This window comes from Rhea pennata, chromosome 6 (assembly GCF_028389875.1).
Source record: "Rhea pennata isolate bPtePen1 chromosome 6, bPtePen1.pri, whole genome shotgun sequence".
Taxonomy (NCBI): domain Eukaryota; kingdom Metazoa; phylum Chordata; class Aves; order Rheiformes; family Rheidae; genus Rhea; species Rhea pennata.
Genome location: NC_084668.1, coordinates 38470512 through 38489787, shown reverse-complemented (window position 1 = coordinate 38489787; position 19276 = coordinate 38470512). Strand labels below are relative to the sequence as shown.

At 36.2% G+C, this 19276-nt stretch overlaps 1 protein-coding gene across 1 annotated transcript in view; it reads right to left on the bottom strand.

Moving 5' to 3' along the window:
• The window catches only part of SPAG16 (sperm associated antigen 16), a 270139-nt gene extending 252474 nt beyond the window's left edge, over nt 1-17665 (bottom strand). The window contains exons 1-4 of the mRNA XM_062579355.1: nt 17623-17665; nt 13565-13611; nt 13087-13185; nt 6991-7118 (exon numbers count right to left, since the gene is read on the bottom strand). Coding sequence (XP_062435339.1) covers nt 6991-7118; nt 13087-13185; nt 13565-13611; nt 17623-17665 — 317 coding nt within the window. The remainder of the gene's footprint in view (nt 1-6990; nt 7119-13086; nt 13186-13564; nt 13612-17622) is intronic.
• Nucleotides 17666-19276: the final 1611 nt, after the last annotated feature.

Sequence of the window (19276 nt, the reverse complement as noted above, 5' to 3'; positions counted from 1 at the left end):
TTTCCCCTCCCCGTGCCAACATTTACATTAATTAGTATCACAAATATATTTACAACAAGGCAATTACCCCTTTTTATGATCATTAACAATTAGCTGTAGCAACCTCCCACTGCAGTGCTCCATTTTATCCTTTTCATTCTAAAATATATTCTTACTGTTTCTAACAGTCAAGTGACATATCATGTATAACAACTTGAAATTAAATTGCTTTTCCTTCCTTTCTTCCAAATAACTTAAAACATATTAATTTCCAAACAACATTTTAAACTTCATATACATATTTACACACACACAGTCCTTTATATTTATCCAAATATATGCTTTTTTTTTTTTAATGAGTTTAAGAAAGCTGTGGATCACCCAGATGAATGATCCTACGAGCTACCCTGAACATGGAATTCAGAGCTCACTTACGGAAAATTCTTTGTTCCTTTTGTAAAGGGAAATACATTTCAAATAATTTTTTATAATCCAAGCAATTAACAAAACAGCTGTTTACTGATGTTGCCCTCTCCTCAATTCTATTTACCAATATTTTCCAAATTATTTTACCAATCCCTGCAATACTACAGTCTGTCCTGAAGGCTGCCTTTTTTAAATTCTCATACAGATCAACTTACACAACAAATACTCTAATGGGCAACGGAAGACACGGGCATTGGCCCATTTTAGATCTCTTAAATTAAATGCATTTCAATAAAGAGCAACTAATGCACCAAAGTACCCCCCACACAAGAGGAAAGAAAGGTAATATTAGAAAGGAATCAAATAAGATAACTTGTATAAGACAAATGGGACTATCTTCACACAAAATAAATGCTTCTGCAGAATCTTGCTTGTTCATGGAGAGAATAAGGTACTAGGATCTCATATTTAAAAACACACCAAGATTCAAGCCTACACATACAGACTTGAGAGGCCTCTTTGCAAGGAGACACGCAGAAGTGATTTCAGAATCCAGTACATATATGTACAAAACATGTATTTCATTTGCCTCCATCCTGAAAGAGAAGGGCAAGATCCTCAGCCAGCACAAACTTTACAGATTCACTGAAGACAAAGGGGTGGTGCACCATGTAGCTATGCAGCACAGGTTCAACGGAACTGTAAATAATTCACACGAAGAACAGGTCCACAATCTTCTCCCCTTCTGATACTGAGGGCTGCTGGAAGATGCTCTGGGTAGGAACTTACTAGAACGAATAATATAAATGTTTGCCTTACCAGAGGAAAATATATATTGAATCTGTGGGTTTTCTCCTCCAAGTACAAGAGCAGTAATTAGAGGTAGAGGTATACCAAATGTTATCTCCTGCACTTGGACACAAGCAGCAGGCTTGAAGAAAGCAAGCACAGCATTTCTAGATCAATAAAATACACTGCAGAAAGTTATGCAGAATAAGCTACTAAGGACACACAGAGACAAGGTATTTCAGAAGTTAAAAGAAAATATCTTATTTGAAATCTTCCAAAAAATTAAATGGAATGTTAGAAACAATTATGGCCAAATGAATTTGTAGTCAGCTGCTTCTCTGAATGCTGTGGACACTTTAGGAGTGTTCATCCCTATAAATTAGGTTGTCACTCACATTCACCACCAGAAAGTGATGAGATTTTGAAAGATTAAACTGAAGGTATCCAAAGCAAAACTGATTCTATCATCACATGCTTTTCCTATAGCAAATCAGTGTAGTAGTAGGCTTTTAGTATCAAGAGAGGAGCTTAGTTGTTTTACAAACATTGATTTAGTAGAATTCTTATTGAAAATAAGGGCATTTTTCATTGGAAATGATCACTAGTCAAATATTTTGTCATTTAATAATAAAATATTAAGCAAGAAGTGATTGTATCAGAGAGGAAGAATTTTTAAAAAGGGCTCAAAGTAGCTCATTTTAAATATCATTCTTCAAGTCTTATACCCTTAAGCTCTATATATTGCACAAGAAATTGCCCTTTTTGTTTTATTTCAGCAGTTTAAACATTCTGAGGAAGAAACAGCGGGATTGATGGTACTGAAGTGAAAAACATTTAACATGGACTTTTTTTCTTTTCTACTTTCACAAAGTGATAAAAGAATAGTGCACAGAAATTCTTTACATATTTTCCAATTTAGTTTAACATTTTCTTTGGTTGACAAGGTGAAATTCAAAATAATTCTCTATCATTACTCTAAAGACCCAAGTTAAGATCATTAAGGCTGACACATTCAGGGTTTTCACCTAGGTGAAAATAAGTCATGCATCAAGTTTTCACTTTCACATAAAGCCATCCCCTTCTGCAGACTGCATTGTCTTTCCCTTTCATGCCCAGACATATCTGCTGGCTTATACAGACTCCGTAGCATAAAAAAAGATTTCTCCTCTCTGCTAACTTTGCCTGTCCCCTTACCATGCAGCCACTATGCGAGGCAGCGATCCAACCAAGCACATAAAGAAATTCTTGCCTTTTTTGTACCTGCGTGACTTGGGTAAGGACTAAGAACAATCTAGTCTGACATTTCTCTTACATGTATTTCAAGCTATACATTTCTCTTACATGTATTTCAAGCTATACATTTCTCTTACATGTATTTCAAGCTATACATTTCTCTTACATGTATTTCAAGCTATACATTTCTCTTACATGTATTTCAAGCTATACATTTCTCTTACATGTATTTCAAGCTATACATTTCTCTTACATGTATTTCAAGCTATACATTTCTCTTACATGTATTTCAAGCTATACATTTCTCTTACATGTATTTCAAGCTATACATTTCTCTTACATGTATTTCAAGCTATACATTTCTCTTACATGTATTTCAAGCTATACATTTCTCTTACATGTATTTCAAGCTATACATTTCTCTTACATGTATTTCAAGCTATACATTTCTCTTACATGTATTTCAAGCTATACATTTCTCTTACATGTATTTCAAGCTATACATTTCTCTTACATGTATTTCAAGCTATACATTTCTCTTACATGTATTTCAAGCTATACATTTGTCTTTTGTCAGAAGAATTTCTCCTTTGAATGCCCCAACTCCACTTCATGAAAACCATCAACTTTCTGTACAAAGACGCATCAGATACGGGTAATTGATGAAGTTAGCCTCCAGCAGAGCTAAGAAGCTTGAAAGACAATTTTAATGAAATACAACTGATGCTGATAAATCCATCATGCTCTAGTCTAAGAATGCAACTAAAAATGAATGGCTTTATGCATGTAGTAGAACTTGAGTAGAAAACCACACAACAAAAATTGATTGTGATATCTCAGGATAATTTATCAAATTAGTCCTGTAAATCTCAGAGCTCCTACACACCTCGCTCAATTGCCGGATAGCTATTATTCTCTCTTCTTTCTGGTATAGAAAGGAATTGTGATGAAAACTAAACTAGCTAGATCCATGTACACAGACATTTTCTAAGCCTTTCAGAATAATTGTGTTACAATTCTTGAATCAACATTTAAAGTTATCCAAGAATCTAGAAACTTCAGAAACATTTGGCCAACTATAATTTTATGATCAAACCGCAGCGTACACGGAATTATACTATACACTATACTGATTTCAAGTCTAAGTTATAAAGGAGTCAGGTTGCAGAGTGACCCTCCAATTAACTAAGTGATATGTAGCTCAGGATAATCCTTTGTCTAGGGATAACTCAGACACTCATCCAGGGATTAAAATTTCAAATTTTAGCTTTTACAAGAAAGTCTTACTAGAAATTATCATTTCAGCTGATAACCTCTTAGTTTCAACAGAAGGCTGAGTGAAATAAGCATAGAAAATAAACTGCCTTTTCACTGTAGCATATTCCTCTAATCTATTATTATGGCATATAAGTAGAAAGCTTGTATTATTACGCTGAGCTTTGTTCTGTAGGCAATGATTTCTGCAGAATTAGATTAAGACAAAAAAAGCATCCAAATTTCAGTCCTCTGTGACATCTTCACATATTTCCCATTAAATAAACACAGAAGCATAAATTTAAATTTAAGTGAAAACTTATAATAACTAGTGATTACTCACAATGTCAGAAAACATTTTGCTCGCTCCTGAATTACACAAAGTGTGTTCAGTTATTAGTTTCAAGTGCTCTGCAAATTCATGCACAACCCATAGCATAGGAAGCTTAGGCCTACCAAAATAAGCACACTGTTTCCACTCACCTCACAAAGGTGTGATATGAAAGGTCAAAACTTCTACACATTCTCTTCATTTCTGCAAAAAGTTTTTTTTTTTTTTTTTTTTTTTTTTTTTAAATAATGGAATTACCTCCACACTCCGAGAAGACATTCTGTGCAAGGAGATGACTTAGTAGCTTTGCTGCATACACAAGTTATACACAGAAATCTGACATACACTGCATAGCCACATAAGCTCATTCATAATTTTAGGACACATTAAATAGAAAGTGATTTTTAAAATGTTTCTGTAACTAGAGTCTGCATCTCCTTGTACTCAGACTGTAACATTGCCAGGTCTCCAGGAACACTTAGTAAGAGATTACCAGTCAAGTAAGTTTACTAGCTAAACACAGTGGCAACTCCATGCATATGTGTCAACAGCAAATGATTCATCCGCTCATCCAACTGGCAACATGCTGCTAGCAGCAGTAAACTCTTAGGGATTATGGGGACTGGCAGATACTGAATTTACAGCTGATCAGCCCTTGCACATCATACTCCAGAGCTGTCAAACCAATATCTTTAAGTGACAAAAACCCTAAAGCCCTTGTACATCAAAGGAACAGAAAGTTTAATGGCAGAATAGATATTCTAAAAATACTTTTATTTTAAATTCCTTAAAGAAAAATAATTCTATGTGCAAAGGAAACTATTTAATTGAAAAAAATCACAGTAACTGTAATAAAATTATTCATTATAACAGAAAAAGAATAGCCCTAGCTTAAAGTAAAACATGATCAAAGCGTGACTTTTTACACAGTTGGATCAAATACTTCGACAGAATCTGTTTTCTCAAACTCTGAAATAAACGCACATAATTTGGCCTAATTTAAGCAGCCCTTAGATCTAATATAGACAATTATATCAAATCAGGGCCTTTTGATAAATTTTCTCTACATTAATTTCTCATTTTAAATTCCATTAGTACTTGATCACCACAGCACGAGAGCGAGAGTCATCCCTACACATAATGAAGAACCTGAGTACACTAATCTGCTCTCTCATTAATACTGTAAATTATCTATTTCAAATCAACATGAAACATTTCAAAATGAGGTATTAATGCAGAAAAGTCTTAATACAATAAGACTACATCCTGCATGCTGAGCTAAAAAGTGTAATGCTACTGAAATTAAAAATATTATTTATGTAGGAAGACAAACTTGTATAACTAAGGATTTACGAGATAGACCCTGATAAGACCTGTTCTTACTCTGTTAAACTGTTCGAACTCATATCAACAGTGAAATTCAAACTGCAACTTCTAAGAAAGTTGCAGTTTCATGAAAAGGTTGCAGTTTTTAAATCAGTCTTTATCAGCATTATCTTTTCACATAAAACCCTTCTTCAAGCTTCATGCTATACATGTAACTTTTTAAAAAAGATAGAACTATAGCACTCCTTCTGTAAGAAACTGTTTAGATACATTGTTACTATTTCAAAAACTGATTAATATCAATTAGAGAGGCAACACCCAATTGGTAAGTTTGACACTAGTAAGACCAGAGTCTCAGAGCTGACAACAATTTTTGGAGAATCCTAACAAAGGTTAGGGACTTCAAGGTACAAACATGTTTCTGCGGGTAAAAAGAAAGGTATTTCTACCTTTTAAGATTTCCTAATTATGAAGTTGCACAATTTCAAAGTACTTGGTAATAAATCTCCCAAAGCTCACCCCAAACTGCTCCTTTTTAAAGGCTGGCTACAGAATAATTCAAGTACAAAGGTACTTCCATTTCTCAGAACCTTTCCAAAGTAACTGGCGTATTCAAATCAAGCTTATAACCAAAAATATGTTGGCAGAACTTTACAACAAGAACCATCCTTTTGCTCCCTAATAATTCAGTTCTCTTCAAGCTCTGTACCGCACTCCTAGCAGTTCATTCTTAACCTTTACTAAAAGTATATAAAATTTTGTAGGAGTTCATATACAAGGAGAGTGGGAGTATATAGATAAAGGGGCATTTTTAAGCTCCTGTGCAAAGCACCGACAAAATCTCCTTAATCTATAAAAACAGAAAAACAGAACAGGGACAGCACAGGAGTTTACTCTGTTGATCACCGTATGAATTACATTTTTAAAAGAAAAATTCAAACTGACTTACTGTATTATTTTGACCGACAACAAAAGTTACCAAGCGCCAAAAATTGCAACTATTCTACCTCAAAATTCAAAGCATCTATGATGTATGTCCAAAAACATGCAGACAAGGAAAGTGAAAATACCGTAGTCCACAAAATATTCAGCTTAAGCAAGCATCCACATTTTGGAAAGCAAGTAAATGACAAGCGTGTTTTCTCAGTACTGCCAAAATGAAACGCTGCTCATTTTGGACCAAACTCATCTGATCAAATGACAACTTCTGCATTGCTGCTCATCTCTAGTCATCTTTGGTAGTCAGTGGAGAACAGAAGATACATGACAAAAATCAATTTAATCTTAAAGACAACTGCTAAAGCAATTCAGATGAGTTGCATCCTTAAAATGAACCTTTCTCTCCACTGACGAGAAAGAAAGTCTGAAGCAACCAGTTCAGGCTTTTAAATGTCTGAAGTAAGGTGAAATTTTATGTGATCTTTCACAAGAATATCTATATACAGGGGCTCCTTGGACTCAGCTTTGTGAAAAATCTGGCCTTAAAACAGTAGTTTGCATCCTCATTATTAACATGCATTTATCCGTTTGGTAAAACACTACATATTTAAGAGCTGTTCCTGCAAAGAGATTTGTGGAAATACATCTTCATATATTTGAATCCTGAGCATCTACTACCTAATTCTCAAAGATGGTCACTTAAAATACTTTACCATTCAGTCTGGAAGCAGTCAAGGGTTCTGGACATTCCCAGTCTGACCAGGAAATTGCAGAGGAAGTCATCCACTGCTTCAGGTACTTCAGACACTGATTTCTCAGATGACACAACCGACTGCAACGCCTGAAATTTAAATTTCATATTTGTTATTAAATCTACCAGAGAAATGTAGCTATCATACCTTCTATTTCTGAAATCATCTAAAATCACAGATCTAGTGGAGCCTTAGCTAAATGTTTCTCTTGTCTTTATCAATCAGAATTGCAATCACTGATCCAGTATGTCCAGAATGTATCAAGGTCTGTGGAAAGTTATAGCGAAATTACTCAAAGATCAATCAATTTAAGCAAGTATGCTCAATCTGACATGATCTGATATGTACTTGAAACTATTTAAACTCATGGATGATCATCTGACAAGGAGCAGAGAGAAAATGTTAGTTCTCATACTTTTGCATTCTTCAGTAACATTCAAAACCGCTGATGAGAAAATGCCACTTCACTTAATGAACGATGCAGTAGTCCAAGGCAAGGATAGAATGACTTATATTCTTTTTATAAGGATGCACGCAACAGAGTGAAAGAACAGCAGCTCCATCATTAGATCTCTAATTTAGGAAATCCCACGAAGATGGTTTCTCCCTTTTCTTCTTTACATCCATATGCAGCCACCAAATGAAGCTGTCAGACAACATTGCTACAAGCACCAGCAGAATGCAGATGATGCACCAAGGCCTCATATTCAGCTACTCCAGCACCATCTAGACAGGCTGCTATTCAGATAAGATCAGCTCATGGGTCAAGGACAGTTGGCAAAATCAGAATCAAAACAAAACACAGCCACATTACTAAATAAGAAAAAAAAATCCCTTTCAGAGACTTTACTGTTGGCACATAACTTTCTCCTTTCCCAATCCCATTCAGTGGATAGCTTGATATTAAGGTCTCACAGAGAGGCTCCCAGAGATACAGAAAGGTGTAAAACAAATACATGACTCATTCTGAGACTTACCACTCAAAGGCATTTCAAGGTAACCAGATGAGAGATTCTGCCCCAACCTGGCACTTAAAGAGGTGGCCCTAAATCATTCAGACCTCAAAAGGATTACAGCAACATGATCTACCTAACTGAAATTGTCAGTATTTAGGAAACTTCACATAGGGCACAATGCTACGATACACTTGCTCTACAATGCAGGGCTCTAAGACAAGATACTACAGTGCACATGCCTGTCCTCCTGGTGAGGAGATGAGAGGACAAGAGATGTGCTTGACAACAATCAAGTCACTTAGTGCACTACTGGAAGAAACTCAGATTTTACACTAATGCATGCTACACACTGGTTTTCAAAAACCCTCCAACAGAGAAAAGAGAATCAGAAAGCCTTTCTAGACATCCCTACTTTCTTGTCCCAATTTCAATACTAAGAAAACCAGAAAAAAAAAACAGTTAGATTCAGCAAGATACGCTAAAGGCAGTAACTGCAAGTTATTTGTACAATCCACTTAAAGAATTTACAGGCCAGGGACTTCTTATAACTCCATTTGTGGGTCATTCACATCCTTACTTGGAGTCCTACCAATACGACCGAATAAGTTACCTGGATATGAAGACATTTCTCTTGATAAAATAAAAACACGCAGCACTCCCTGTACTGGAAAACCTCATAGCCATTTTGTATAATGCATGAAACATTATGTTTAATCCAAACAACCTATTTAATATAACAGAATGAATTGTACATGAAGGATCAAGGCCATCTAACACATGAATAATACAAAATGCCAAGTACAATGTAATATTTAGCATATTTTCATTACTAGAGATACTGTACATTAGGCAAGTCTATTTGCTAATTGTGGTAATACAAGAATCATACGAAGTACATCTGCAGACATACAACTTCATTCTTTCTGTGCCTCCTTTCTTTATTCTAAGGCAAGTATCTAATATTGTTGCTGTAGTTTCCCAAAAACATCCATAAAGTCGATTTTTGTTAGAAATGACACAACTTAATTTCCTTGAAAAATGGAAATATGATAAAAATACATTTGATTCATGCAGAAGAGAATTTGTTAGCTAGATACTAGCACTGATAACCATTTCAGGAACTGAAGCTTCAGCAGGAAATAATATAAGGAAAAATGAGTGCAGTTTAATGGGCACATTAACAGAACAGGGCCTCAGGAAACCTCAATTAAATTCCCAGCTCTGCTGCAGACTTCTTAAAAAATATTAGGCCAACTACTTTCTTTAACCTAATCTTAGACGAATATCCATATAATGGCATAATAGTAATTTTTCATATATTTACCTATTTAGAAAATATGAAACTCTGTTCATAAACATGATGCAGATACCCTACGGTAGCTATAGAGACAAATCTATCTTAGCATATTCTAACCATTTAGTCAAAGTAAGTAAATTTACTATTTGTTTTGTTAAGTGTCTGTTAAATATTTTTCTGAAGAAAGAAAGAAATTCATAAGATTAAGTGTAATCACTGCAAATATGCTCAATAATCAGTAAGACCTTAAGCCTAAGGTAAATGATGTTCCACAGCATTTTCAAGAATTGTGTCCAATGAAGAATGATTAAGGCCAAGCAAAATATTAACTAGAAAACAAAACTGAGCAGTCCCTAAAAAGAACTAAAAAGGAAAAGGGTTAAAAAAAAAAAAAAGCAGATTCAAACATTTAATATGATCAAAAACTATAAATCAAATCCATATAACATATGCTAAGGGTAATCCAACTTCTGAGTGTCATTCAGGATATTAAGAAAATAAAGGTTCCAAAAGGAAAATTTTATAGCTTTATCTTTTTGAATAAAGTAAATCAGTTCATTTCTTCTGTTTTTCTTGAAGTTGTGAATATAAAAAGCTAGCCTACCATCCAAAATATTCTTCAGAACTCTTGTGTGAAAGTCCACTAAAAATACCCCCTCCAAAAGTCCTCACCATTGCTCTGCTTGCTTTATCTACTATGGAAGAAATTAAATGCAAAATGAATAGGTAGAGAAGAAAACAGGATTACTGCCGAAAATGCCAGGTTTTCAGCCAAAATTCACATGAAGACACTAATTTAAAGGATCAAAGTTTCTGGACAAGGGCTACAGTATACCTATTCGGTACCATGAAAATCTCTCTACTGGAAAGCAAAGTATTCACTTAGCAAGCACATAATTAACATTGTAAAAGTACAAAATAACTGCTCGCAAAATCTGTGAAGTTGCCTGCGCAACTCAACTCTCATGATAGAATCCATTCATCTCCCATGAGCAGTATTCCAATCCTTACAATAAAATTTTCCCCCATTGTCCCACAAGACATTTCAGATCTTAACATATAGCTAATCATAAGGTAACTTGCAAACAGTTTGCTTACATTCTACCCAGATATATGACTAGAATATGCATCTGTAGCACAATTAGCATTGGGTTTGAAGCACATGAATATTACCTTAGCTACCTACTACTGAGACTGACTGAAAGAGATCAAATTTGTTTAATGGCTTTTCTTAATGTGTATTTCTGTACACATTTTGAACAGCAATGACAAAGGTACTGCAGCAGTTCTGATGGAGAAGGGGAAAACTTAGTCCATTATACTAACGTCAAAGAAAAATGTATGTTGTTTTCCTCAGGTCCTTCTCAGCTCAAGATTTTTCTTCGCCTGCAAAATATCCTGTTGCTTGTGTTTAAAAATAATTTAGAATTGCTTTAAAACGTCTCAAAAGAGCAGTAACAGGGAAGAAAATCATGAGCTGTAACTGAACAGGACAAATGGTAACAGGAACAAAAAAAGCAGGCAATGAGTCACTGCTATGAAAAGAATGTCTTTACCAGCACAGCTGTTATCAGCTGCCATTTCACCTCCACATTTGGGAGAAAGAATGCTTAGAAATCACATCTCCACCATCCCATTTCCCTCAAAAACCTGTACTGGAACTGGGAATCTTCAGGTAAGGGAGCCTTACCAAATTCCTTAAAGGACACTCGTTCCACAACAAAGGAAAATATACCCTTATACCCCCTCTGGAAATGTAGCTTTAATTCATAAACACTCATTTTATTTTTCCACAGAATGTGGAACAGCACCATCTGATTTATGCTTGCTCTTATTGATTTAGTAATTAGTCCTAATTACTTTGGAAGGCACGGTTGAAAATAAGAATTTATTAGATTTCTGGTTATATTCAGCTTTTTTTTTTTTTTTTAAGAGGGTAAAAGAAACTATGGTTACTATAAGTATTCACAGTTTCTAAACCAAGCATCTGCATTTGACAAATTGATAATACTTCTGGATGCTTACTTGGATCTGTGCATCTCAGTCTCCTTCCTTATGTGATTTCCTTTCTTAAACTATTTGCATCTAGTACTGAAATGCAATCTTCAGTGAAGAATTTGGTAAACAAATTACTATGAGCAGCAAATACACACAATGATCACTTGAAACTTTGTGTAGCTATTCCAGAATATAGTTATTACATAATTTAAGAATTCAGTCAAGCTTAGAGGCTGGTATTGAAAAAACACGTACCAGTTATTTAACACAAAGATAGCCAGACCATCTACTGTGCTTCAGTTTAGCTTTAGGGTATTAATTCACAAAAAAAAAAAAAAAGTACTTCTACTCAAGTCACCAAAAGTATTTGCGCAGCACTTTTTCCAGTGATTTAGCATCAAACATTCTAGTCATTGAGCCTTTCAAACTATACAATACTTATGAAAGCTGTCAAGCAACTAGTGTTGCTAGTGTGTTAAAAACATTCTCTCATGCCTTTCTAAAAAGCTAAAAATGATTTAAATTTTGAAATCATGAAAAAATGGAAGCCTCTAAATAATGAGTCAAAAATCAAAGACAGATATCAGCACCAAAATCAAAGTAAATTTGAGTTTAATGACACATCTTCTGTTTTAATAAAGGTAGCATGCTCTTCATTTTGATTAAAGAAAGGATAGATACTAGCATAGTGTCTCATATCACTCTTAAAGTTCAACAAACCAAAAATTACGGAGCTTAGAAGATTAGCTAACTATGTTACTGTCAAAAGATTAATAGTAGTAATTTTCCCCCTAGTTTCACTTTTTATTTGAATATCAATTTACAGATGTAACTTCAGTTATCCCTATTAAATATTAAACATTAAATATTTCCATTACTTGGTTAACATTAAGCATATTCCATTTTAAGAACTTATTAAAAAGCTTGCCATCAATTCTCATGCATATTCAGTTTTAAAACAGACTTTAATATTGTTAGTTTTCATTTAAAGTTTAAAATAACAAAATATTGATCTGTTGACATGCACCGGAGCAGAAAACAGCATATTTAACTTCATTTTGATGTTAAGAACCGTGCACATAACTTAGTCTGTTTTGAAAAAAGCAAGTGATTAATAATAAGAATGGCTTACTGATGAGTCTAAGAGTGTGATATTAGAAACAAAGCAGGGAGAAGCACTTTTCCAGATTGTAATAAGCTAATAAAATAAATCATATTTTGGAAAAAGCAGTATAACCATCCTATTGTGCAACTTAAGTATTAGAGGACTATTTGGAAATCAAATTGTAGATACGAAAAGCACCAAAAACTATTACCAAGTGTGAAATAAGTTCACTAGTACTCTAATAAAGTGCAACAACCCATTCTTTATTTTCAGTATCTAGTCTTTTCCAGTAAAGTACTCAAGCAACGCTCCTGCGAGTCTTCGGCATACGCAGTTGCTTTGCTCAGCCAGGGAACCACGTTCTTATTTCATCTATTCCATTAAAGGAACAAGCTCTAAAATACTGAAGTACTTCATTGGTATTTTTAAATAGTGTATCTATGTATTCTATATTTGAAATATTTAGTTGTGCATGAAACACATTAAATGAAGAACAAAAGAATAGCATAAAAGGCAAAAAACAATGGAACATAGGTAATAAGTTACCTTTGCTACTGTGACCTACACTTCTGAAAACCAGAAATAAGATCTTTCCCACCCAAATATTTCACAATTACAGTGAACAATGATGTTCAAGTTTTAAGCCAATAAACAAAATTCACTTAAAGACCAAGTCTTAAAAATCTTCATAAAGCTCTTACTAAAATTTGGGCATCTTCAGCCTGCTCTTGGATAGTCTGCAGAGCCTTTGACAGATCCTCATCACCTTCCTGAATACTAAATTCATCATCTGCTGGAATCTAAAGGAAAAGATCATCATCAGATCAACATACTTTAAAAGTTCCTCCTTTCAGAATATAACCTGTTTCAACTCCTAATACTACTGCTGAGAATCTCATTAAAATAGTATTTCACCATATTTAAGCACCTCAAGTTACTGAAATATTCTAAAACATAACTTGCATCTTTTTAGAAGTATTTACTCTTCAAACAAGAAAAAAAAAACAACCAACAAGCTTTTTTTAAAAAAAGGATACTCCCAGCATCATTACAATTTACTAAAGAAATTTAGGCCATTCCTGCTAGCATGTTTTTTGTGACCGATTCAGTAAAACAGAAAAACAAAACATTAATATTGTAACACAGACATCACTTAAGACTATCACTTGAATAAATTACCTCTTCATACTGATAATCATCTTCAGAGTCATCTGTTAGAGTAACTTCTGCAGATTTTGTTAAGTCTGAAAGAGCTGATGCATTTGATGTGTCGCAACTTAGAAAAAAATCTATTATAAAACAACCACACAAATCAGTAGCAATCACTTTCTCCTTTATTCTTTTTGAAGCTAGGCTTCACATTTTAAAGTCTTCCTTCGGCCTTTTGATGAACGTGGACTACTTCAATGAAAGCTAGGTCTGTGCATCTAAAGACAGAATTCAGATTCAAACTTTTCATGGCAGATTTAAAGACCATTAAAGTATGTATAATAAAAGAGCCAAAGTTAGAAGTTGAGCATTGATCTAAACTAAAGAGTGGGCTAAATACTGCTCACACTTGCTTCAGTCTTCCTAGGAGTTTTACTGCACTAGGATTTCCACAGTCCTTACGCTTCTCTAGCTGTAAGCAGCTTTGTGCTCTCGGAGAGGGGCATTTTGGATCAAATGCAGATACATGAATTTGTTGTTACAAATACTTGAGATGAAACACTTCACAGACTGAACACTGGAAGATCATTTACTGAAAATTATGCTAGTGCCCTGAAACAGGAATTAAAACACATCTACTATAAAAAGAGAGAACTTCCAAAACAAAACAAAGCAAAAAAATCATTGGTGATTATGTACAGTTCCTCCAAAAACTCTACAGTCCAACTTCTCATTACACTGATATTACAAATATCAGTGTAAAATAAAGCCGAAGTAAATACTTCTCATCCAATAATCTCACAGCCCTTTAAAGTACAATAAGAGCATTTTTAGTAAGGTGTGCTGTTAACTGTTCCCCTAGGAAATCAGCTAGCCTACAAACAGCCCATGAGAATAAACTGGAAATCAGTTTCTGAAGAAAAGCTGCAATTCATTACTTCCCAAGTATCAATTTTGTTTATATAACAGGAAATGAAACAGAAGTAGAATAGATGCACTATTTCCAGCTTCACATCAAGCTCCCTACATACGGATGCTTCCTTCAAATAGTCTTTTTTGCTACGGTTTTCACAGTACTATACAGATACATCAAATAAGTATCATCTGCATTCAAGATCACAGCACCAACAGAACTATCCGTTAAATTTTAACTCCCTGAAATTAATGGTTGAAAACCATATCCTAACAAGATAACCATAGCTTGGTTTTCAGAGATGACAGCTTTCAAATAAACATTGGAGATGTCATTTTCTCTTGTAAACAAAATGAAATGAGGAGGGAAGTCACTGAGTGAACAGAGGCATGATTTTCAGTAATCAAGTCAGAGCACATCTGTGTACCTCCAACAGCATTTTTACACCACATGCACAGCAATAGAATTGTATCCACAAATTTGAGATTTGCATGAATGCTTCTTAGGAATCTCCAATCTAGGCTTAATATATGAAATCAAATGCTTGTAATGCACATCTCCAAAAATTTACATGCCTAACTACTGCATCACAGCTCGCAAACACTGAACACAACTTGAATTCAAGTCACAATCTCTTTGCCTCTCAAACTTCTCGGTAAAAGCTTCACTTTCTAACTTGACTGATTCTGGAATGTTTAATTCTGAAGTCTAAACTATACTGAAATTTATATCCAGAAAAATTAGTTTTTTCTCAATTAAGAAAAAATGAAAACCAAAAACCATCAGACCTGCTCTCTATCACATCAGAATAAATATCAGTTAACTTTTCTGATTTTAACAACATGGCATAGAAAGGTGCAGTTCAGAAAACATATACCTTCCCAGCATAGTACACCATGACCACAAGTAGGTCCGCTAAGGGGAGCCAAGAGAACAGAGATAAAAATTCCTGTTTAGCCATGACTTTCAAGAGCTGACCCATCAAACTTATAATGGCCAGGAACTTTGGCATGAGGCTATTGTTTGGCTATCTGCCTGCTCCCCAGTACAACAGAAATATTGGGGTCCTCACATCAGGGTCTCCCACATCCTAATGAAAAGTTAATTCCTAGACTTTGTTCCTTCAGCTGGGAGGGAGAAAAGTTCATCTGAACTGCTAGTAACCTAAGAAAAAGCAAAGCAGAAGCAAAGATAAGTATTGTTCTAAAAAGCTAGAGGGAAAACAGTAGCAAGGAGTAAAAGCTAAAAAGAGATACAGTAATATCTGCTTAGGCTAACACTGAAAAACCCCTTCTTGTATTTAGATTAAGACATCATAGCACTATTTAGCTGACTATGCACTCTCACTTTAAAGAAAAATGCAACTTTAAAAAGCATCATTTTATTTGCATAGTGTAAACACTTGGGTGCAATGTTTTTCTGTGAAGTGGGGGACAATCTCTCTATATTTGTAGTAATTGCAGGTGTGAACTAAATAGCTGTATACTTATCTGCAAGCCTTAATCTCTTAATTACTGTATAGTACAGTATTTATCAACTTAATGAATTTAAATAAAGGATATTTAAATAAAACCCTGCACCCAGCAATTTTTTCACTCCAAGTTAACTGATTTAATTGGACTTTTTCCTCCCCAAAGCTCTCTTGCACAGACTACAAATCATTCTTTTTTTTTTCCTATCTTGACAATTCTTTACCACATTTATCAAATCTTTCAGTGCAGACAGAAAAGTCACACCTACCTGCAGTGCACTGTTGATGAGTACAGTGCTTTCTGGTGCTCTTTTTCCTGAAATTTCTACTGACCTAACCATTCTTGTGATCCACTATGGTCTAAACTAATGTGTCATTGTAAGCACTATGCTTGCAGACTAAATCTTTAAGAAATCTGATTTCCCCCCCCCAAAAAATCATACCCAGATGCACAATACAACAGAGGAATTATGTTTTAAACTATTACATTATCTTTTCTTTTTTAAAATGCATGTGCTGACACAGTACTTTCAAGCAGACTGCATAGCATGAAAACAGCTGTGCAGTTTCAAGGCAGCTGAAACTGAGACACAAGCTTGCACTAAACGCCAACCTTCAACTTTTTATATTGTCTTTCCATTGGTTACATTCTAATTCTAGTAAAATGAGAAAACTCAGGTGGGGTAAGCTTTCACACTTAATTCACTCCAATTATTTAGCCTCTACAACAAAGCTGTAAGATTTTCTCGATTTGGCAGCTCAAAGCTAACAAAGATAGCTAACAAAGACACAAAGTCAGACTGACTTCGTGACAACACTAAAAATTGGGGCTTCCGACCCTACCAGAAGTTACATGTTTAAAAGACACATACAGTTTGCTTTAACTCAATTCTGAAAAGAATTCAAAATGATTTTTCCCTCTAAAAGCCATAGCAAATACAACTTCCAGACTACTGTATTACGAACTTCCTAACTTGACCATTCACAGCACTAATTGGAAACATGGCCATCTAGCCCATCACTCTGTGTTGCAGGCACTCAGAAAACAAAATGATTGTCTTTTCAAGCAACATATTGAGTCTGTAAATCCTCTCCATGAAGTATTGTCATTCCTTATTAGATACATTCCTTTTACTGATCAACAACTAGTATAGAAGAAGCAAGAAACCTTCATTTCCAGGTGCTGGCTCTTGTTTAGGCATTCCCTCCTAGGAGGGGATAAAACAATCGTGGTTATCATTAAGTTAGAGATTCTTCACATCCACCGTGAAAACGAACATATCACAAGCAAGGAAGACGCTAGCTAATCCCACTGCTGCTAGGCAGAAACCACACCTGCGTACGGGCAGCCTCCAGGGGCAAAACCTCATAAAAAGCAGCAACAACGCTGGGGGCAGAGGGGGAGGGAAGGCAGATGAAAAGTTTTTGCTTCATTTAAACCGCGGCTCCCTCAGTTTTTGCAATCCGAGGTCCTCCCGCGGGGATGCCTGGCTCCTGGAGAACACCCACCACCACCATCCTCACACACACCCCGCCGAGACGGGGACAAGGCAGCAGCACACAAGAGATGGGCCAGCCGGTGCCGCTCGCCCCCTTAAGGGGGGGGGAGAAGGGGGGGGCAGCCGGGTCCCTAGAGGCGAAGCTCAACCGCCGCCCCCCGCCCCGCACGAGGAAGAGGAAGAGCAGGCGGCGGGAGGAGGATACTCTGCAGGCAGAAGGACGCCTCGGTTCCGGCCGCCTCCTCCATGGCCGTTGCTGACGCGCCCTCGCGCCGTTGCTAAGAGCCGTTGGGGGCTGTCGCGAGAAGCGACGCCCGCGCGAGAAGCCGCGCCCCGTCTCCATAGCAACTCCCGCGCGCGGCAACGGCTGCCGCTGCCGCCTCCGCTGTGTGGGGGGCGGGGGGAGGGGGGACGCGGTGCTTAAACATATATTAATACATTCTAGTTTGCGTGCAGTAACCGAAAACAGATGTCAACGTTCTTCTGAGGAAAAAAATAAATCCTAGTAAGCCTGTACCTCTTTCAGACTGGCTTACTTGCAAGGTTAAGAAGAATAGATATTTAAAAGGTAGTCTGAAAATTACAGAAGGCAGAAATGGATTAAATCGAATTACATCATTCCATCCAATCTTTATCCTGGAAAATCCCGATTCAGTCCTGCAAGAGGGCATGTTACCTGTTAACTTTTAACATGGTGTTTTCCTGCAGAGACGGACACACAGGGTTGCCTTGTGTCTCCGCCGGCACAGAGAGAAATTCAAGAGAAATGACAGCACCTCAGCACTGCCAAAGTCCCAACCGTATTACGAAGTGCAGTGTTTTGGTGCAAGCATCAACAGTTAGGCAGGGAACTGCTGTACTACAGAGCAATGGACGTGACCAAAACAAGGAGCCCATTTTTGTCTCATCTACCCAACCCAAAAGAGCTGTCCTGAACTCCAGCTGTGCACCTCAGAGTAGCAAAGAGTAAGCAGAAGTGCCGTCACGAAGCACAGCTCCTTAAGACTCGGCACATCCAAAACAGTGGGATTAAAAGTAGCAGCGATGCTGTGGGGATGGCTTCAAACGCAGGCCTGGCCATCTTGGGGGACCTCCCAGCTCCCCCTCTGATCCCAGAGTACGTGCAGCTGTACTTGGATCACACAGAAAAGCACAGCTCCTTTACACCAGAAGTTAACACTGCTATCCTCTCTCAGCAAGGGATTTGCTGTTAGCCTTCACAGAGAGCTGAACAAACAAAATATGAAGCAGGACGCTGCTCTCCCGCCTCCATTTCTGTGGGCGCTTCATCTGCCCCTCCATTCCTAACTTCTCCCTTCAATTTTTCCACAGGCTTCTCTGCCTCACTAAACTAAGAAAGTGCCTGGTATCCTCTAAGATTTCTTCAGTTGTCTGGAAATTGTGGATTCAGGAGTGCTTTGAGGAATATTAAGATTAGAGAACACAATAAATGAAGGAGAAAAGGATCTCAGTCTTGTTGGTTTATCAAAAACAGTTAAAAAAGTTGATCAAAGTGCATGGGTAACAAATTTGATAAGAGAATCCAGGCAGAGGTAAAAACATACTCAGAGCTGAATCAAAATAATTTCAGGCTAAAAACAAAGAGCAAGTTTTTAACAGTGAGAATAAATAATCATTAGACTGACTTCCAAATACTCCTCAAAGTTTTTTTTTAAGCAATTAGAGTTCTTCATAAGTTATTTTCCGTATTCAGACTCCAGTTAATTCAAGGATGTCTTATGCCCTGCATTTTCAGAAATGTCAGATACAGTCATTGCAACAGTACTTTCTAATCTAAGAATCCATGAACAAATACAAAACGCAAGGATAACCTGTTCAATAACATGTGGAGATTTGAA